Source organism: Cupressus sempervirens, chromosome 8 (assembly GCF_028749045.1).
Source record: "Cupressus sempervirens isolate cs-2001-9-10 chromosome 8, ASM2874904v1, whole genome shotgun sequence".
NCBI lineage: Eukaryota > Viridiplantae > Streptophyta > Pinopsida > Cupressales > Cupressaceae > Cupressus > Cupressus sempervirens.
This window is the reverse complement of record NC_143125.1, coordinates 538,058,167-538,081,758: the sequence shown is the minus strand read 5'-3', so window position 1 is coordinate 538,081,758 and position 23,592 is coordinate 538,058,167. Positions and strand designations below refer to the sequence as shown.

Below are 23,592 nucleotides of genomic sequence, written 5' to 3'. Positions count from 1 at the left end.
TTGAAGATCCCTCCTCAATTTGAACACTCCTCTCAATGAACAACTCATGTGTAGTAGGGTGGAGCGATCGATAACCCTTTACAGCATTAGGATAACCTACAAATATGCAAGGTCTGCTCTGCTGATCCAAGGCCTTGCGTTTCTCTGAAGGAATGTGGGCCCATGCAGGAGGGCCAAAAATTCGAAAGTGCTTAACTGATGGTTTCCGACCGTTCCAAGCTTCAAAAGGGGTAACTCCCTTCAAGGCTCAGTGAGGAACATGGTTCTGCATATAACAAGCACAGTTAATGGCCTCTGCCCAATATTGTGGTGCAAGAGATCTAGAGTGAATCATACAGTTTGCCATTTCCTTCAAGGATCTATTCTTCCGTTCTGCAACACCGTTTGGTTGAGGATTGTATGGAACTGAATGCTGTAAATCAATCTCCTCTGAAGTGCAAAATCTTTCAAACCAATGGTTGACATACTCACCACCATTGTGTGCGCACAAAACCTTGATGGCTTTCCTGGATTGCTTTTCTACAAAATTTTTGAAGTCTTGAAAATGATCAAATACCTCTGACTTCTATTTGAGAAAGTACACCTAAGTATATCGAGAAAAGTCATCAATGAATGTGAAGACATATCAGGCCCCGCTGAAAGAACGATGCTAAAATGGACCAGCCGAATCACTATGATCTAACTCTAGTATTTGTGAAGCTCTCCATGCCTTACTTTTGTCAAACTTTTCCTTAGGATGCTTACCAAGAATGCAACCTTGGAAAACACTGCCTGAGAACTGAACCGAAGGCAACCCTGTGACCATGCTTTGCTAGTTGAGATGATGCAAATAGTGGAAGTTAAGATGGCCAAACTACTCATGCCATAATTTACTCACATCATTAGAGTGAGTGAGTAAAACAGTCGAAGGAGGATAAGGAACAAAGTGAGAAAATAGACAGAGTCGTGACTGATGATCTGCTCTCCCAACTGCAACTGTAGAATCACTGTGCAACTCACGTATCTCCACTGAATCAGGAGTGAACTCAACCCACTTGCCTGAACTTGTGTGAGTGATCTGGTATACTGATAGGTGATTAGTTGATAATGAGGGTACACAAAGAACATCATGGAATGTGCCATTCCCCACATCAACAGACCCTCTCCCACACACTTCAACATGAGTGTTATCACCCATCAAAATAGAAGGCATAGTACACGGCTCCGAGGATGCAAGTTCTTCCTTAGATGAAGCCATGTGGTGTGAAGCATTTGAATCAAGAACCCAAGTGGATGGTGAGGAAGCAACTACAACGAGAGCCTTGCCCTTTCCTTTCCCCTTGTTGTTTTCTTTTGCCTTGTTAGACCCTTCATTAGAACTTTGTTTGATAGACTCAGGAACACTGATATTAGTCTTCTCAAGAATGTATGTCAAGTGATCAATTTGTTTCTTCAAACATTTATGTTCATCATGACCGAGTCTTTTACAATAGGCACATTTGACCTATTCTTTCTTAGGCTTATCGCCCTTGGAAGATGGGGTATCAATAGTTGCTTTTGAAGCAACTAGTATCTGATCCTTCTTTTCCTCACTATTATTTTGTTTCTCATCCTTACTATTGTTGTTACTACTTTGTCTTTTTTGTTCTTTTGTGCCTTGGTTGGCAGCCCAGGCATGTGACTTAGAGGACTTAAGAGTGCCCATCTAGATTAGCTTGTCCTATTCTCGAGTGAGATTGATAGCAAAATCATCTAAAGATGGCATGGTGAATTGGGTACCAAGTGCACCCTTAGTAGCATAGAAGGTAGAGACAAACACAAAATATTTTGAACTTAGCTTAAAGAGAATACTACGAATCAGTTGTTCATCTTTTTTTTTCAATTCCACATTGTTTTGATTGTAGCCTTAGTGATTTCAATTTGGTGAAGAAATCCAGTATGGCGTTGAAATTGCCTGGACTTAAACTAATTAGTTCATTTTCCAACATATGATCCCTCATTGAATCTTGTGTGCCAAATGGTGTTTCTAGTTCTGTCGATATTTCATTTGGTGTATCGAGACTTGATGTGAAATAGCAAGTTAGGAGAAACAGACAAACACAATGTTCCATATGCCTCATCACATTTGTTAAACCACTTATGGTTATCTTCATCTTTATCAGGTTCAATTTCAAGTCCCATAGTTATCCTACTTAATCCAGCTTTCCTTAAGTGAATTGTCATGTGTGATTTCCACTCAAAGTAATTGTATGGAGTTAGGATGGGCATATTTGTTTGATCCATGATGAAGAAATGCAGAGAATAAATGCTAAAAAGAAGAGAACCTAGCCACGACAATGCCACCCCCCCTTTTTTACTTAATCAAAGAACCCCCCCCAAAGAAATATGATTTGGCACTTTATTTTAGTACATTTACAATTACCACTAGCAAGAAATGCTAAGTGGTCTTGTTTACAATGCATTACAAAACCCTCATGAAGAGCATATGCTAAAAGTGAATATTGGGCACAATACTCAAGGAAACAAATAACACCACTGCGATCTCGAAAAATCATGCACTTTCGAAAAAGAATCACCTCGATATGAGGTCGTATGAGAAAGTTATGATCCTTAAAATTTTTCAAAACGAGAACTGTGCAAAGTCACTGCCGAGAATCTGCAATTTCTGAAAAATTTATGCATGAAAATTAAAAAAAGACCACTAGTGGATAGAACACAAAAAAATAGCCAAGATCATAACAAGAATCGTTGAAATTGGAGTCCATATGAGCAAGAACGAGGCATTTGAAAACTGCATTCAAAATTGCGACTGCCAACGGAGAGGGGTATGGTTGTAGCTTTCTGCGCTCGATTCTGCAAAATATATAGATTGCATGCAAAAACTAAAAGATACCCAGATGGTTTTTTGGGGCTGCGAACAAAACCCAAAAAACGTTTTTCTTGCTGATGTACAGAAGATGTAGCTATAGTGTAAATCAAATGCCTTCAACAACAAAAAACGGCCCCAACAACCAAAAACGACCCCAGCAACCAAAAAATGTCATGAAAAGATTGAATCAGCTACCTAAGTCAATAAATGGCATGTTGGAACCTGCAATATTGATTGAAAACACCGAATATGCAAGTTGGTTGTTAGATTTGAGATTGAAATCCCAATTTTGCAACTTGTATGACGATCTCCGATCTCGGTGAAATGAAAGCCTAATCTGACTTTCTCAAGCCTCCTGGACCCGTTGGAACAACCAGAAATGTTGCTAGTATAAGCAGAAATGCTTCAATCACCCAGAGATTAAAAACGTCTTTGTCAAATTTTTCTGATTCTCAAGATCATCCAAAGATGCGAAAGAAGAGTATATTGGGTTTTTAAAAAACTTACAATAAGATTTATTAGCCCCCCTTGAATCTCTCAAATGAGGAAACTAAAATCTACTTTTGCACATAGAAAAACTTTGATACCATATTAGAATCTGAAAAGATAAATAACCCAGAAAACTAGTGCAAAGAATAGATATCTAAACTATGAATGCAAATGATACAAAATCAAAATAACAACACAAAGTTAGTCTCCAAGAGAGTAATGCAAATGCTAGAAGTAAAATAGCATTAAGAGGATGCATAAACAAGAGATACAAATACATGTCAGGTAGCATGCTTGTATAGGCTAGGAAGAGAGAGGAGGTGGCAACACTGACCAATGAGGAGCAACCAGCTATCGGACTAAAGATAGCAAAGTATCTTCCCAAGATAGCTAATGGATGCTCACATGTAGGAAGGTGACACCTTGCAACCATTCACCTAATAAGACATGCTTTATTAACCTAAGTGAGATTATTAAAAGTGTACAAAAAACCTAGCAATATAGGAAAAAATAAATAACCTACTAGGAAATAAAAAACTACACTAACACATAATACTATAATTCTTGGTTTAGTTTCATCTCATCATCAATAATCTCTTGCATTGGTAGATTAGAAGTAGCCTAGATTTTTAAACGCATTTCCTTTTGCACTTCATTTCAATGTTGCTCCGGGATGTGTCCTTAGTATATTTTCAGCCGTCCCCTTTCTGGAAACGTCTCAGAGACTTGGACACCTAGGGGACTTTGACTTTGATTTCTAGAACAAATTAGATTTTGACTCTCAAAGTAACATAAATTTGGCATGAGTTTTGCTGATTCTTATGTTATTGATTCTATTATGTATTCATCCATGTTTTCGTATAAATATTTTGAATTTCTCTATATATTTTTGCCATCCTGGAAAACCCGTCTCGCTCTCCCCTGCCGTCGCCGTCAAGGAAACTCGGGGGAACATAGCTTTGTTTTGTTAGAGATAGTTGAAGAGCTAGATTTTTCAAATCATTCGAAGAGTTGGTAGATGTCCATTGAATGAAAAGTGTAACTCCCAACATGGTTATCGACAAATCACGTCATAAAACTGAGTTTTGTCCAACACAAAATTGGTAGTTTTCTATGTAAACCTTGGGGTTGTCTTATTTTATCTCACATCAACATACTATTTAGCATATGAGGTTTCCTTGTCCAAGAGAGGATAGGATACTTGGCATTTTTTTCTGCATGTTGAAGTGGTCACAAAATGTACATCAGGTCATGCTGACCTGTACACAGGTAAAATTCTTGTACCTCTGGCTAACTTGTGAGTACCCTGCGATTGTTTGAACTATGTTATTCCTATTGCAAAATAGAAATAATTTGCCTGTTTGTGCTTCCTCCATTCACCTTCTACCTATATCGTTTAGTTTCCTGTCTGTTTATTTTTTGTTAATATCATTTCGTTCATTTCTTACTATAATTTTCCTTTTTCATTTATTGTTTATGTTCTATCCTTGTCTGAGAGAGCAGACTGATACTTTGTAGGGTTTGGTTTATTGACTGCAAACTAACATAATGCCTCACTTTCTGTAGGTTCATTTGAAGCATTTAGATGGTCATATAGAAGAGGTGAGCACACTTTGATGTCCATCAAAATAATTTAGACCATCTGAAGTTTTGCATAATAGTTGAGATTCTAAATGTCAACAGTATGCTTAACTTTTTTGTTGGCACCTGTCATTTTTCCCTCCATTTATTTTACCTTTGTCACAGGTTCCATATTTCTGTCTTCCAGCAGATGATTTAACTGATGTCATTGCTCCTTCTTGCTACAGGTAGCTTTCTTTATTTATATATTTCTATAACCAAGATGTTTTTTTCAAAAATACTGTAAAGTTATGAATCATGCCTGGTTTCAATAACTGGAAAACCATGTTTTTTCTATAACAGAAGAGATCTTATCAAATCTTTTGTAGCATAAAATCTAACAAAAAGTAAACAGATTTAGTGAAGCTGTAGCTGAATGTTACAAGGAGATATACAAGCTAAAGAACATAAACTATATAGGACCTAGATCAAAATTAATTTTACACAAGTCTGTGACAGAACATAGATTAAGAGAAACTCTTAATCCTGTATAAAGAACAAAACAACAAAACAGCTATGCAGTAACTCTTGCGATCTGCAGAGTGTTAGCACAAATCCACAAGATATATTTGTGATAACACAAATCTAAGCTCTTTCTAATCGCCAAGTTCCTCATGTGGGCAAAGTGGTAGCATAAGGAGACTAGAATGAGGCTAGTGGAATTAAAATAAAAGATATTGATGCCTAGCTGAACAATTTACAAAAAATTCAAACACATTCCAAAAAATTCAATTACATGCAATCAAACAAACCAACATGATATTCAGAGAGGAAACTGGAACCCAAACTAAAACTGGAATATTAGTGTTTGCTGATAAAAATGAAAGATTTGTTGCAATGGTAGGGGGACCCTTCCATAATAGTATAGACTGAAAGGTTTTCTATAGCAGATTGAAGAAGGAGAATGAATGCAATGATTAGCTCATATAGTGCTGCAATCAAACTAATGGGAGTATGGTGGCAGGGAAAGAGTGTACAAACCAACAGAGGCAAAGTATCATGGCATAGAAGAGGTTTGACCATCACCCACTGAATGGGAGTTACCAACATGAATGATATTCGCGAAAAGGATTAATTAGTAATAAACTTTAAGGATTTGTGGTGTTTCAGAATCTATGGAAAAGGAAAAAGAGAAAAAAGAAGTCAGCACTTATTATGAATTCCTTGCTGTTTGTCTAGCACCCAATCTCAGAGGTTCAGTACCATTAGTACAGCCCAGCTCAGGAAGAGAATCTATTTGCCCAGGATTATGGTACATTATTGCTTATATTAGACACCTGTAGTAGGAAGCACAATAATCAACAAGTGTGTGTCCTGGCATGGGATTGGTACAGCCAGATGCAAAGCAATACCACCAAAACTTCATCACCCAGACACAAATTTCCCATTTCATATATTTGATACGACTTGCATATACCATAAACTCTCAAAATATTGACTAAAAAATGACAATAATAATAGTCCACAATCCAGAGATGAAATCATCCACTTAGAAAATTGAAATATGATTGAAAACTCACTTGAAAATATGGAAATAATCAAACTCAGAATCAGACTGTATACTAAAAACTAATCAGCTAAAGTACACTTTCAAAGCCAACATATCTTGAGGGTTTTCATCCTTGGGAATAAAAGAACGAATATTCGTTCTTGAAAAATGAAATTGTTTTCAATGAGCAAGAATATCCTTTTCGTAAACATTCCTCCCTTTTATGACATCTTTTGAGAAAGTAAAATAATATAATTCTCCTGTGGAAATTATTCATTAAAAGTTATAACAAATATAATATTGTCTTTTTAATCATCTTTTTGCATGGTCAATAACACTCTATTTAATAATTATAAATTGGCTGATTGTCCAGCCTGTCCCTACTATTCTAATGGCCTTGCTGCTTATGTAAATGGTGATCCTTTTTAAATAATTATTATAATTCGTTAGAGGGAGTAGTAAAGGGTGCCAGTTGGAGTGGGAAGATGTGTAGATGAAGAATAAAGGGAACTCCCAATGGAGGAACTTTGAGCTAGGAACAACAGAGATGGACAAATTTGTGGGATTCAAAGTTCATCCTTGCCAAATTTGGTGTAAATTTATAAATAGGGGTCAATAGGATCTCATTTGGGCATTGACAAGGACGTGTAGTAGGCCCATAAGGGAAGTCAGATTTAATAAATTCAAATTTTAGTAATTGCTAGACAAATAGGAAACTTGGATTCGAGCACATGCAAGGTGTAATGTCCCCAATTTTAGCAGGTCTCTGTAGTTGGCTGGGTTAGCTCTGATGGATTATTGTCATTGATGTCAAAGTTCAAGGAACCTTCAAACAAGAAAATACAGTGATGGTAGTACTAAACCTTGCAAGAGAATTGAGGAATCCTTCTTAGGGAAAGTATGGGAGATTTTTCACATGGGGAGTATTTGATGACTGGTTTGAAGATGGAAGCATGATGTTCATCGCTTTGCCATTGTTGTCAAATGGGGAGAGATAAAGAAAGAAAGGGAGCTGAAAGAGATGAGGAAATATTGCCATCAATGAAAAAGGGGGAGATCGATAGATTATTGTCATTGATGTCAAAGGCATTCAGGAGATTGATAAATTATTGCCATTGATGTCATCTACCTACTAGATGTGTGAAGAAAAGGTTATAATGAATCATATGAACTGAAAGATTTAAAGCATATATACACTAGCAAACAAATAAGGAGTTAGCAGTGTATGGCATGATTTGGTGAAGTTATATAAAATGATCAAATATAGAGAATCTACTGCAGCCCAGTAATGAAATATATTAGAACACACACTATATATTCAGATGTATTATCAGCTGCAAAGGAAGTTGATTCTAATACAGTCAACAAAACTCATGTATGAATTGAATGCATCATAAGAACAGTCAGGATCCTGGAAGGCACACACTATATAATTATCTTCAGAAGTATTGGCAGTTCTGAAAGTTGATGCTGAAATGGTAACTATGAATATGAATCTAATTGGTAATGACATTTGTATGCAACATTCTATATTTTAGTTGAGCAAACATGCCGTAAGTGATAATCTCAATTATATAGAGGCGACACAGTATGAAAAACATTCAAGCAAATTGCCATGCCATTAAAAGGACTGTCTGGGAGTACAATGGTGATATTATTCTCTGTGCATGGATTCAGCAATTGGCGGAACTATACTAAGTTAGATGACAATGTTTGAAGACATCAAGTGAATGAATTGAAACTATATGGGTATGAAGTCAGCGTATAGGAGATACAAGTCTATACTCGATGAAGACAATACTACTTGCCATTGCAGTCATATATGGACATGGCATGATGAAACAAACATGAATAGGAAAAATAAAAGAAATATTTTCCATCATCATGAGTGCAGCTGCACAGATGCAAGTTGATGCCAAATAAACTACATAGTGCATGATTCAAGGGCTATATTTAATCATTTAATGAATACCTTAGGATGATGAAACATTGGCACACATATATAGCCAGGTCAAAGGAACATAAACCATGAGAGGCATTGAATGCATTATCATTGACACAAATGAACAATTCGAAACATATAGAAGTCACACAGTAGTTAAGAATCATTAAACTAAAAAAAAATGACATGTGGGAAGAAGCAATGCTACAGATATCATAAGTAAAACTATGGTAGGTGTACAAGCATTCTTGTCTATATCCAATTTCACGTCCTTGATATCAGAATTCTTAGGCCAAGCAAGTACTTTCCCTTAGAAAATGCTATTTCATAACCTTTCTCTTCTAGTGTAGAAACTGATACAAGATTTCTTTTAATTCTAGTTACATAAAATACATCACTCAATTGAAGTGACACAACTTCAAGTAGGTAACACCTGAACCCGTTACAGGATAACTAGCATTATCTCCAATAGTTACATCTAGATCAGATTTTTTTCAGAACCCCGTTTTATGTCAAGAGCCTCCGCTATCCATTAACCAAGTAGTGCTATTGTTTAATGTGTTGCTTGATAATGCTGAAATAAATAGGAATTCTTTATCTTCGGGTCCTTCATCACGAACTCTAGTAGTAGAAGCTTACTTTTTGAATTTTGTTTTGCAGTCCCTAGAATAATGTCCTATTTTCTCACATCTAAAGCACTTGATCTTTGTTATATCTGACTTCTCATAAGATTCATGATTTGAATCTGTCCTATGGTTTCTCTTTGGTTTGAAGTAATCTCCTTTTTCTTCTTGAAATTTTGGATATTAGAGCTTGATTTTCTTCATTATAGATGTTTGAATCAATTCCGTTGGTAGCGTGTCTAGATTCTTCTTGGATGCAATCTATTCTTAGTCTATTGAATATTGGTAGTTTGGAACTTGCACTAACTCGTTGACTAAATGATTCTTATGATGAGGGAAGTCCATTTAGAGCTAACATGGTGAGTTCCTTTCTATCAATGACATATCCAATAATTGATAGTTGATCTCTTAGGGCCTATTTGGTTGGTGGAATAGGAATAGAAAATTAGGAATATGTTTTCTATTTTTCGTTTGGTATATCAATTGGAATAGGGAATAGGAATACATATTCGCATTTTGCCCCTAAATGAGCTTATACCCATTCCAAAAAATAGCTGTTATTGGAAAAACCATTCATATTCCCAATATTCATTCCTATTCTCCATTCCTATGCCTGCTACCAAATGAGTGGTTAATTCAGTGATCTTTAACAAGTATGCAGTAATACAAAATTTCCTTTGCCATTTTTATGTGATTAAGTTTCTGTTTAAATGCTAATGCTCGATTGGTGTTATTGATTTCAGACATTTGCTCCAAGGTTCTAAACATTTCTTTTGTCATTGACAATTTGGAAATAATGGGAATTATATGATGTTTTATTGAATCCATTAATGGCTTTGATATTGTTTTCCTTCCATTGGGATAATTTTTTCGACATTATTTGTTTTAGGTATATCATTCTTTATGAGTTCTACTAACTCATTTTCTTCTAAGGTAAGCAACACTCTGAATTTCCAAGAGGTGAACCTAACAATGCGAGGTTCCCAGATTAGCAGGCCCAAAAGCATGGGTATGTTAGTTCAACGCGATGTTCCCAGATTAGCAAGGCCTAAAAGCATTAGTATGTTAGTTCATTGTTGCGACTCTCGTGAGTTGAAACTCAAATTTTAGGGTCTCAGTTTGTGTGACTTGCTATTTATTGTAAGTTTGGTGAGTAGGGTTTCCACCTTTTGGCAGTGCACTTGTCACACCCTTAGTCCAAACTCCGTTAGTATTTTATTGGGCTTTAATTACGAGTTATATGTTGAAAGTTATTTATTAAGTTGAACTTAATAAATGGCTTTATAAGCTTCATGTTCTAATTTGATGGTGTTTTGAAGAAGTCCCTTTAGTGAAAAGTGTGCACAAGAGGACTCTAGCCTTTAAATTATAAAGGAGTTATTATATTCAAAAGTTGAATATGTTTCCAAATGCAAAATCATAACTTAAGTGAAAAGTGTGAACATGAAGTCTTTTTAAGTGAAAGGTGTGAAGGAGAAGCTTTTTGGATTGAAATGTTATAAAAGCAATGCTTTGTGAGAAAACAATTCATTCCTTGATGCCTTTTTATTTTGTTTGAGTTTCTCTCGAAGGGTTTGGATGTGGGGTTTGAAGAATTTTGAGTTCCTCCTTTGCACTCTGAGCTGGTAATTGATCCAATGAATTGTGTTTTCTGCTGGAAGGTGTATGAGTTTGATTGGTGCTGAGGTATACCAATCTATTGATTCTGGTTTGCATCTATCATTCTGAAATTGAAGGTATTTCAAGTATGTTAATTTCTTGAGGTTGCTACAATTAAGAGCTGACTAGGACGACACTGTATAGGGTATTGTCTACAAATTCTGAGCTGAAAATGTCACTGAGAGACTTCTTTATATGATGCAATTTCTTGAGAAGAAGCAGCATTTGATTTGGTATAGCTACGTGAGAGTTTCAACGGCATTTCTTGACTTGGGTGTAGCTGCAATTCTTTCTGGCATAGCAGCATTGAGGGTTACTGAATTTGGGTGGCCTGATTTGTCTATGAGCTATGTTTAATCTCATTGGTAGCAGAATTTTATTTTGCAGCTGCAAGTGCTGAAATTTGGGCAGCCTGGTTCGTCTATGAGCTGCATTTAATCTCCTTGCTAGCATCGTTTCATTTTGCAGCTGCAAGCACTAAAATTTGGGTGGCATTCAGCATTTTAGTTGGTGTGGAGACTCATCTATCTTGCTGCAATTTTCTAACGCCAAATACATTATATGTTCTTTTTATTAGTTACTTTGTCTACAGGTTTATGATTGTAATAATTGCATACATCATAATTGCAATTGAAATTCATTATGCTGGCAAGCCATAGTAGTTCTCAATAATTGTTACTTGTAATTGTATTTGTTTCTCAAGCATTTCCTTTATATTATGAGAAAAGAAACAAAAAAACATATATTCTTTGAAAACACAAAAATTTATTAACTTTCATAATACAATTTTTTTTTTTTGTTTTTTTATTTCAGTATAGATTGAGGGTGAGCCAACAAGATTGTCTACAGTCATATTAGAGCGGTTTCCTGCCATCTTGTGGACTAGGGAAATAAAATTTATTGTCCATATATTGGAATCATGGCCACTAATTAGAAACAATGGGATGATATTGTGAAACAATTGAATGTGCTGGTGAATGAGTTGAATCAAAACCACAAATGGATGACAAAAGTGATTTCAAATTCAAAATTTGAGAAGAACATGATGTCATTTTATTATAGGAAGAAACATGATGGTATAATGGACACCATTAGAGAGCAAGAAAATATTTTCAGCCAAAACTCTAGGTTTGATATCTATATCATCTATGGCCCACTTGAGTTTACAGTTGCACCTAGTGTCATAGCCAAGTTCTAAAGTGTTGTAAATAGAGTAATAAATAATAGTGCCCATGTTATTAATGATATTGAGGAAGATAACATGGATATTGATGGGCACATTAGTTCTGATTTGCATGATAACAATGAGGATTTTCGGCATCATGATGATATAGTGGTAGCTAGAGATGTACATGACATTCTTTTGAGTTACCAAATGTCATTGCTCAAGTGTTGGACACATAGGATGTGGGGCGTGAGTGGAATTCATGTCAGGTTGAGTTGGATGATGTAGTTGTTGGCATGAGTTTCCAAGATTATGCATTTGATGGCGATGCAGTGATAGTGGTAGGGAGAGCATGTAGTGATATTGGTAGATCAACAACTACTTCTGTGCTAGTTGAGCTACCTATTGAGGTGTTTAGTAGTATGCATGTGGTTGTTGATGTGTGTATTGATTATAGCACACATGTTAATTTTGATTATGAGGTGAGTGATGTAGAGACGACGTCGTGTTATAGTATAGACTAAGACAGTGTTGAGGTTCACTTTGTGGACTATTCTCAGTTCAAGGTGGATGCAACATTGTCTTATGACAATCCGTTTTTTGAGGTTGATGTTGATCATTCACTTGAGTGGAGATGGGCATAATTTACACCATCTACAAACACTATGCAATTTTCTATAGCAGCAGTTGGTGATATTCCTATGTCCATAGATTATGATGAGGATGTGGTTGCATCCAGTGCAGTTATAGGTGCAAATTATGTGGTTGGGATGAGTGCATCTCTAGAGAGAAATGACAACCCACATGTTGCATAGAGTTCTCTTGTGATTACACCCGCTGTCGGTATTGTTAGTGATGAGTTAGATTACCAGGGTTACATTCAAAGCTATGACAGTCAACGTTTGACCAAAGTGGTGGCTTTTAATCAGGACTATATAGGGAGGAGTATTCATCATGACTTCTCATATCCACATATAAAGGATTTGACGACGCATTAGTGTGGATTAGTTTAGAGGTTGTACCATCCTTTGGGGGAATGAGTATTTGCCAATAGTAGTAGATGGGATGAATAGTTGCAAGTTGGATTACTTGCAGAGTTACCACATCCACAAGAGCCTTGTAGAGGATGGAGATGGGGTTGGGGATACTGCCACTTATATGTTTTGATCTCCATATTACGGATGGATGTGCTTCTAGCGTGCTTTGGGTCCTTAGTGCTTATATGGTCAGCATTGAAGTTTGGTCGGGTCTAGTTGATTGGCTTCAATACTTGGGGCTTGGTGAAGTTGAGTTCAGAGTTGAGTAATAGATGTCAAAAGATGTTTGTAATGTCCCCATTTTTTAGCAAGTTCCTGTAGTTGGCTAGGTCAGTTCACCATCGTGACCTTGTGAGCTGACAGTAGGATTTGAGTGTCTTAGTTCTGTAATTATAGGCTTTTCAGTAGCCTATGGTGTGTTTTGGCTCTGTTTGAGGGACTTACTATTTATAGTAAGTGAATCTGTTGGTTATGATGAACTCAATTGAGTTAGAGTAGTTGGAGGAGGCTCTCAATTTTTATTTCAGGCTTCCGGTTTGGGCTCCAAGAATCTTGGAGGGAGCGTCTATTTATAATAAGTCACTCTATCAGGTTCATTCATCGTCTTTCTTCATCAGGATCACTTCGGTGTTGTCAGATTTCGATTCTGTAGCTTCTTCAGTTGTTTTCGCAAGATGGGTGAATTATTATTATTATTCATCTAAATACGCTGAGGTTGCTATTTTTGCTAGTGCTGTTGGTTGGTCACCTCAATATTATAGTTCGTTGGAACTAGGACGAAAAGTTTTAAATCATGGGAACAAGAAACAATGGTCTTACATGTCAAAATTTGAAGTTATGGTGGAAAAGGTCACTTTTGGAGTCAAAAGCAATTAATAAATTAGTTTATAATGGTACTTATTATGTTTAAATGTTGTGTGTGGGAAGCTTCTTAAGTGAAGTTCATTTGGGAGACTTTGTGCCATTTGGAGATTATAAATATTAGCCCATTTGATGAGTTAAGCATTTGATTGATTATTTTCTTTTGTTGCTTGCAAAGAGTTTTTGAGTTTGCCCTTTTTTTGCCCTTGTTGAAGTATAAGGGTTTAGAATTAAGAAGTGCTTGGTAATTCACAGCTGAGGTATTGTGAATTAATTCTGAGATTTGTCTTAATTAAATTATAGTATTTCCCGATTGTTATGTACTGACCTTGGGAATTTCATTGTGGCTGGAGAATTTGTGATTTGAAACACTATTATTGTCTATTGTTTGTCGTGGTTAAAGAGGAATGTACTGTGGCTGTTGTCCCTGTATTTGGAAGCGATTTCAGACTTTGTGGAAGGCTGCAATCAATTATTGGAGGGCAACAATCAAGTTTTAGAGCACTCTCGATTATAAGCGAGGAGGATGAATTTCTGAACTTGTGAGTAAATTGGATTATTTCTTGAGAGCTGCAATCTATATTTCATCTGTTAGAAGTCAATATCCATGTTCATTATTGCATTCTTGTAAATTTTCAAAAGTCTATTTTTAAATTGGATATTAGTAGCATTGCCATCAATTATAGAGTTACTTCTGAAATGTTTAATGATGTTGATTTGTCCAAATTGATAAAGACTTAAATCAAATAAAATTGTGAGCAGCTGGCTGTGAATTTAAAACATTATTTATTGAGTGATAATAATTGCCCTGCCAAATGTTTGACAAAATACCAAACTATTGATTAGCAAAAGAAAATTGATGTTTGTTAAGGATATAGCTTGTTGAGGGTTTTTACAATGTTCTTCTTAACATGCTTTTGTTCAGTATTTGAGATCCTTCTATTGCGTCGGGATTTTTGACAGGGCTTATAGGGGAGTTTTGGGACGTGTACATGATGCTGAGTACATATTGTTTTGCCTTTGACTCTCATATTCATGATCTTTTTTAGGTGCACAATTCTGTTGCGCATGTGTTTGATAGTGTGTATGTCATTTCACTTTGTGTAGTTTGGTGAAGCAACCTTTGTTAGCTTACCGAGTTGCTTCCCCTTAAGATGTTCACTCATGCAACATTTGTACTTACATTTGATTCAGTTTTGCACATTTGGTTAGTTGTATTGGTGATGATGTTACAGGAGTTGGTTAGTTATGACGTGGACACTACTTTGTCTTATCTATGGGATCCGAGTGAATTGATGTGTTATGCATTTATGAGATTTTTTTTGGGACAAGCAATTTTAGGGAGGGTAGACTGTAATGTTGCCAATTTAGCAGGGCCTTGAAGCATGGGTATGTCAGTTGATCATTGTGACCCTCGTAAGTTGACACCTAGATTTGAGGTTCTTAGCTTGTGTGACTTTCTATTTATAGGAAGTCAGGTGACTAGGGTTTCCATTTTTGGTAGTGGAGTTGTGACAACCTCAGTCAATATTTTATTGGGCTTTAATAATGAGTTGCATATTAAAAGTTATTTATCAAGTATAACTCAATAAATGACTTTATAAGCTTCATGTTCTAATTTGATGGTGTGTTGAAGAAGTCTCTATAGTGAAAAGTGTGCATGAGAAGACTAGCCATTAAATTATAATGGAGTCATTAGATTCAAAAGTTGATTATGCTTCCAAATGCAATATCATAATTTAAGTGAGAAGTGTGAGCATGAAGTCTTTTAAGTGAAAGGTGGGAAGGAAAAGCTTTTTGGATTAAAATGTTATAAAACCAATGCTTTGTGAGAAAAGAACTCATTTCTTGATAATTTTTTATTTCATCTTAGTTTCTCTCCAAGGGTTTGGACATGGGTTTTGAGGAATTCTAATTTCCTCTTTTGCACATTGAGCTGGTAATTGATCCAGTGAATTGTGTTTGCTACTGGAAGGTGTATGCGTTTCATTCTGTAGCTGCTACCACTAAAATTTGGGCGGCATTGAGCATTCTGGTTGGCATGGAGACTCCTCTATCCCACTGCAATTTTCCAACGCCAAATTCATAACAGGCTCTCTTAATTAGTTGCATTGTCTACATGTTTATGATTGTAATAATTGCGTACATCATAATTGTGATTTAAACTCATTATGCTGGCAAGCCAAAGTAGTTCTCTATAATTGTTTTCAGTAATTGTATTTGTTTCTCAAGCATTTCTATATATTTTGAAAAAACAAACAAAAGCATATATTCTCTAAAAACACAAAAAATCATAAACTTTTAAAATACAATAAGTAATTCTTCAGCAAGAATGAGCCAGTAGGGCTCTTAAAGATCATATGCTTAAAATCCGATTTCTGATATAGGATCTTTTGATACAATGTAAATTTTAAAGATTAGTGAGATATAAGATAATTCACACAAATTTAACACAACTACGATATTGTAATATATATAAAATTATCTTTTTTTATTTAAGTATCGAACTGCTGTAGAATTAATATATAATTATCTTCCTTTACCATTATCGAACTGCTGTAGAATCATGATCTGAATAAGATTATATATATCGATCAACCTCAGTTGTATAAGCCAGCGTCTTCGAATAAAGACGATCTGTATATCTGTATATACTAATGTCTTCCAATAAACATGGTCTGAATATATATATCCTATGCTTTCTATTAAATACAGCTCTTCATATATATGTATCTCGATCTACCTTGAGATTAATTTTGTTGTATTTGTATATCATCATTCCTAGCTATGAGATCACACACTGTACATATATGTTGATCAGGGACTAAGACGGCACAACTTGTTTGAACTGTTTGCAACCTTGCACTTGATCTGCTGCCCACCTTTTGCAAAGCTAACTGATTCATTAGTTAGAGACGATTATATTTGTACTCCAATTAAGAGAAGGATTAAGCATATGAAGTATAATTTGAGAGATGAATAAAAAACAGAATAATAATACTATTAATTAATTTTTTATTTATGTAAGTACCTGTATAATTCAAATGTCAAATTGGCCTATCAGCCTTTGACATTTAAGTTTGATTTATGTACAATAGATAACTAGAGAATTAACACGATCATTATCTCATGGGCCGAGCTTGACTTTCAACAATTTGTTGGGGCAAATTGTTAATGTTATAATTCTGTCAGATAAATTAAATTATATATATATGAGATATAAATAAATTTTGGCAAATATTATACATGGAATAATTAACTTATGTTCAAAGTATATATAATATTAATAACAATCATATATATCTATATCTATATCTATATCTATATATGATTGTTATATAACCATTATAATACATTGAGAAAATATTACTTGTGATATAACACTAACTAATTTGAGTTGATATGTTAACAAGCGTTATGTCACTACAAGAGACCTGCCTATTTATATCTCATAAATATTCATTAGAATAGCAACTTGAAACACACATAAAATCTACAAGTGCTACTACAAGTTACTGTATATCCAAAATTTGGGATCTTTAATATGGTATCAGAGCCTTGTTTCTCGCTTGCTTGCGATCGTAGATAGAAGTTTTTAATGAACTCACATTAGTAATGATGGATCTATGGTCCCACGGTCAAAAGGGTTTCCTTCTACTTAGCTGGAGACCACAAGTTGAGACTGCGCAAAAGTGATGCACTTTGTATAAGAAACCTTCAATGATATGAATTTGGAAAAAGGGACCACATAAAAGGATTGGGCCCAATAAGGAAAATACTGCACCATTATAAACATTCGACAGTCTTACTTGATACTTCGTAGATGTTTTAACAAAGGTTCAATGCCAAAAGTTTTGCCTTCGCTTTAGCTCTTGGTACTGTAAGTTGGTAATAGATGATGAGAGAACATTGACGAATGAATGAATGTTGTCTATAGAAATAACAGAATTAAATATTGACGAATTTCATTATATTGCTCTGCGAACATGCAAGTATAGCAACAGGATATTGAGAACTTCCTAACACATTGGGTCATCTTATAACCACAATCTAGGATGATGATAGACTTTTAGTTCTTTGAAATGAAACACGAACACCAATTTGGGAGGCATCAAACTTGAGGATCACCTGATACTCTTTCAGCGGTCATTGATATTTGGGGATTGGGTGATTTAGTATGTACTTAATACAAGACATACCCATATTGCATATAACGTGATTTTTCCATGCATCATAATTGGAAATGCTCTATAAAAAATGTCTAGAAAACATAAAGCACAGTAAAATACGCAAGGACTATAAAGACATGAACCATTTTACAAAAAGTTCTAAAAGAGAGGTCTACCTAATGAATGCTTTCCAGTGTCATGCATATCCATCTTCCTGCTATTGATAGTAGCTAGCAATGTCTACAATATATTTGCTTGCAATACAAATCTATTTCAATGTTTGATAATGCTCAACATGGGATCAACGAATTCTGTGTATGTCTCAACTCCAATGGCTTGCAATGACACCACACTGTGTTGGACTTATGCAATGTCTAGCTTGTTGATTACTGCTAAATGAGCTTCGTGTGGATATCAACATCTCTAAGCCGAATCAGGCAACATGGGCATCTGATCCTCATCCGATAGATTTCGATGTTTATGCCCAAGCAATGTGGTGCAATATTGGCAGTCGTAGCCGGTAGAGCCAAGCTAACAATATCGATGTCACGCGCTAAATTCTAATGTCAGATTTGTCTCCATCCAAAGCCTAGCAATGTCTAGTCGAAACATCCATTCACCGCTTTGAGGATTGATGTTTGACTATCTGGAGGGTTAGACGCTTGCTTGAGGCAGAGACCTAATGCAAAAGTTTGATGTCTTCTAGGTGAGGAAGTTGCAATATTCAGCTAGCTCAGATGTTTGGCATTGGCAAAATAATTTTTAGATGCATTGATGTTGACATGTCCATTGGGTCACGATTAGGCTACATTTCTTGCTCAGTTTTTTTTCTATTTAAGAAGTTGCAAATAGAAGATGTTGCCAAAGATAAATTCGTAGAAGTAAATATCATGTTTGATCTACCTTTCAATTGCAAAGGTTTGTAGATTTGCTAGTGATACTTGTGGGTATGGCAATATGCTCTAGTCCAAGGAAGAATATGTTGGACAAGGGCTTAATGGAAGTATGAATCCTCCCAATTTTGGGGGAGAATGCAAGGAGCTCATATTTCTATTGGAATATCATAGAAAAAAAGAATGAATCGATATCTAAGCTTTCGCAGCAACAAAAATTGGAAATAAATTGTCTTGAAAGAGATCCATTTAGTCCAGGGGCACTCGACCTCCTTGCTGGTATATTATCTAAAATATATTCTTGCAGCAAGCCTGATAATGTATTAGCCATACAATTAATATTTCAACTTTATCCATAATCCTTGAATAAGTAAGGTGGGTCCCCATTTGGATGAAATATCCAAAGTTGAAGCGGTTATTCTTATATGTTATTTGTGGTGAATACAAACACTCTTATGAATCATTTAGTAGAGGAACATTGCACTCATTGTAGGATGGGTGATCATGTTATGTGATGAGTTGGGAAAGAAGACTCACTTGAGAATCAAGGAGCTCAAATAATCCAGCAATCGCTTGATGCTCAATATGAATATAGTTGTGGAGGGCTTATCTATAGCTGAGTGGACTAAATGAAAAGGTCAAGTCTCATGTCAAGAGGGAGAAATACAATTTTTTTTGGATCAACAAGCTTGTTTGACTACCTAGTCCGTCTAGCTTCTTGTTTAATCAACTTTGGAATAATATCTATAAATAATGGAATAAGTGGGAATTCAACATTGTAGGGGGTAACAATAACCATGTTCCATTCCCATTCGGACCACCTATAGAGGTAAGATGCCAGAGAAGAGACACTAGTAGAGTTTTCAATTTGAAACATCCTTAGTGGGAGATGATTCAAAGGGAAGATGTCTCTCGAACATTTAGAGAAAATGTTTTCTGAAGTTGGTGTAAATGGACCTTCATTGAAGTAATGTGTATCAAAGTTGTGTAGACAAGTATTCCTTATCCTTAACATTTAGAGAAAATGTTTTCTAAGTTGGTCTAAATGGACCTTCATTGAAGTAATGTGTATTAAAGTTGTGTAGATAAGTATTTCTTATCCTTAAGTATTACATTTATCTGATCATTGTATTCTCTCTCTTATTTGTATTTCTATATGTACTATTAAGAGTTATTTGCCTTGATCTTTTTCCTTTGTCTATGGAGATGTTCTTGCAGGAAAATATGGTTGATACTTTACACATTGTGCAGAAGTCAATCTTATGCTCCAAAGAAGCTTTTGATCTCAAATTCGTTAGTCATTTGATGATCATGCTAGATAATGTTAGGCTCTTGAAGCGAATATTTTTGATGATTAAGATTATGAAGTATCATTCTACATTAAGAGGGAGTTCGACAATTCATTAGAGGCATCCTTGGACAAAGAGAGGGAGCAGATAGAAGATATGCTTCAGTCAAATTTTTTATGTTCTTGGTTGTATTGATTTAGGGGGAGTAGACCATGTCGAGATGGATTCTCAAGTTATCAGAAACTATTGCAGTTAGAGGACTACGATTCGTGGGATAAAGTTTGATGTATCTAAGCTAGAAGGCCTTATGCTACTAGGATACCTATTGAACTAGTGAAGCATGACACGACTTACTGCTAGGAGGTTAGAAGGATGATAATAGATTGAGGAGGAGTTTGTCACTTCATCAAAGAGAACCTTGTGCTAAGAGGTCATAAAAGTTGATATCAAACTTATAGGGAGTTTTGACACTTTATTAGTAACCTTGACAAGGAGTTCAAAGGTTTAGTGTCTCTTTGTGAAGAAGAATCTCCAAGTGCAATCCCTTGTAATACATTCTTGTCTATGAGAGATAAGTTTGAGGTGAAACCATATTCTCTGATATGTTTCATGATGAATGTCAAGACAACACCAGATGATAGTATCTGTGGTGACTTCATTTGAATTTTTGATGTCATGAGTGTATGGGCCCGCTCCTTGTGTACATCATGAGGAAGTGATGACTTCCAAATGATTATCACTTGTACTTGCATAAGTTATTGGAAGTTGACAACCTCACAAAAACTTAGAATCATGATATACATTTTATGCAAATGTTGAAATAGATCATGAAAGGCTTTATCTTGTAAATCAACAACTAAGTGTTAGATGTCATTAAATTGACGGTCTACAAGTTGTTTGTATAGATATATGATAGGTATTTGCTGAATATTTTGCTTTGATATTTTGATAGGCCATTACCGTATTGAGTACTTGGTGAATATCATCTAGTTGATGTTCTGATAGGCCATTACTCAGAGTACTTGGTGAATATCATTTGATTGATGTTCTGATTATTTACCGTATGGGGTAAATAGTTTAATGCATACAGACAATAGACAAAAACATGTAACACAACAACACTCCTTTTATTATTCGCATATATGCCGAAGAGATTACATAGTGGTTCCAATGATGATTACCACAATGATCCACAGTCCATTCCGGACGGTGTACATATACCATTCCAAAGGGGTGACTTAACCGTCACGCCCATTTGGATAAAATTAATTCTACTCATTGGCTACATAATAATTACTGACTACATCCTAATCTACTCGTCGACTATTTTATAACTTTACCGAAAACACTATCGCCCCCAAAAAGAAAAGTCGTCTTTGAACGACAATTACAAAACTCAAAAATTGAAAATTGCACAACTAATTACATCAATACACAGATACTAGGCAGGGGGATGGGTCCCTGGCATGGTAGGTGTCCGTGCTCTCAGTTTACTCAGCTCAACCCGTAGCTTGTAGACTTAATCCTTTCAAACTTTCAATTTGGCTTCCACTTCCATCTGAAGCTCCAGAGCTGACTGCATTATCCCAGCAATCTCTCCCAATTCCTTTTCTTTCTCATCTGCTAGCTTCTTTTTCTTTGCTGCCAATTGTTGTAATTGACTCTGTTTTTCTAGCAAGGCTGCCCTCTTGGATTCCTAGGCCACCCTTTCCATGGCTATCCTAGCAACTGACTCCTCCCGAGCCCTCTCAACTGCTGCCTAATCTGCTTGGCTCCTCCAAAGGGTGTAATATGCCTCCATGTATATCTGCACAATCTCCTGAGTCAATGTCTCTATTCGACTCCCTAAGCTCGGACTCCTTGTGGTGGCCCATTCCTGACCCATTTTTGTAGTTTCCACTCTTGGCCAACCTCTATCCTCAAAGCAAACTGTAAAGGTAGCCGAGCATCCTGATCTCATAAAAGATACACTCCCTTCAGCTTCTTCACCACTGAGTCTAAAGCTTGTGCCTCCGCAGATGCCACTACCTGTCGAGCCCGAGTCGCTAGAGCGGCTATATCAGCAAAGAATGTTTCCACTACTTCTGTCACCATTGGGTGTCCCTGGTGTACCCTCACAACCTTTTCTACTACTTCCGCCATATGCTTAATAGCGCTATGTGACGGTTCCACATCCTGTACTGGCTCTGCTTCCTGTGCTTGTTGAGTGTTTTCCTTCGAAATTTCATCCCGCGTAGGTGTCTGGATGTAGGCCATGGAGTACGGTGGAACTACATACTTAAGTAGGTACTCAAACTTTGGGTTCTACTCTTCCTATCTCGCTCAGGTGATGCTAAGAGTGCTGAATCCACCTTAACTACTACATTCGAAACCACTACATCCAAGTGTATACCAGGCGTATTCTAGCTCTCTGCTCTCTGGTACTGGTAGTTTGGGTACCTCCATGGTAGTCTCCGCTCTCTCCTCCGGTACACTCTTTGCTACAGGTGCCACGGTTTCTGCTACTGGTTGTGCTTTGACAGGAGCTAGCATTCTCTCTCGGTTGACAAGTTTTGCCACACATGCAAATCCCATGGCAAACCCAATTGCTGGTCCGATCGGTCGGACTGGGGGAGGTCTTATCCTATGCTGCCAGGGTGCAACTACTGTAACCATCTGTTGTGGTGCTGCAGTCATCACTATCGGCTGTCATGTCTGTCCAAACCTTGGTATATCTGCCATGTGCACACCTGTTCGGACTAGGCAAGAAGTGGCGGATAGTGTAGGGCACGGAAATAACAAGGGGGTGACTGTGAAAATCTCAACCTCTTCATCATCGTCTTCCCCTTCCTCCTCTCCTGTGCTATTCTCCTCGGAAGATGTCTCCTACTTTCCACTATCCATATCACCTCCTGTATCTAGCTAGGGTCTCTTCTGGATTGCAGTGCCCTTTTGCCCACTGGCTTTCCAAGTGTTTCCACTGCATGATAGGAGGTTTCCCGGGGGCTAGTGGTCCAGGTCTCACCTCCAACCTATCTTCTGGAATCATCCGTGTTGTATTATTGAGAAAGAGGTCTATGGCATTATGTGGCATGTAAAATGTCTTATGCTAGAGTGTCATAAATTCATGCATGCATTCGGCCAGCACGGATGCCCAATCATACACCTTCCCATTCATTATGTCGTTCATCATGGATACCTATGGAAAGGAGATATTAGATGCCCTACTTGATCTAGTAAGTCTGCTCTTGACTAAATCCATCAGGCATGGCCACGATCCCTCCTGAATGTCTGTTTTCTTCAGTCCCCTACCTTTTGATGTATTAGCCAATACTTCTTGTTCTGCTTCTGCCATGTCTCTGCATACCAGCCGGATCACAAACATTTTTAACTCTTTGGTAATCTTCTTGGGCTGTACCTTTTTTCCTAGTGGCCCTAGTATGCCAAACACATGTGTGAAATCTACTGCTTTGAATGAGACTACCAGGTCCCTTCCTGGGTATGGGAATGAGCTTTTCTAAGAGGCCTT

The 23,592-nt window shown here is 36.5% G+C and overlaps 1 protein-coding gene across 6 annotated transcripts in view; it reads left to right on the top strand.

Annotated features, from left to right (window-relative positions):
• HCAR (coenzyme F420 hydrogenase family / dehydrogenase, beta subunit family) overlaps positions 1-23,592 on the top strand; it is a 218,961-nt gene that overhangs the window by 128,453 nt on the left and 66,916 nt on the right. For 4 of the 6 annotated variants that reach the window (XM_089798342.1, XM_089798341.1, XM_089798346.1 and 1 more), the window contains 3 exons: positions 4,904-4,939; positions 5,084-5,145; positions 14,087-14,275. In XM_089798342.1, the coding sequence (XP_089654468.1) occupies positions 4,904-4,939; positions 5,084-5,145; positions 14,087-14,275 (287 nt within the window). The remainder of the gene's footprint in view (positions 1-4,903; positions 4,940-5,083; positions 5,146-14,086; positions 14,276-23,592) is intronic. The other 2 variants (XM_089798344.1, XM_089798343.1) reach the window with 1 other exon arrangement.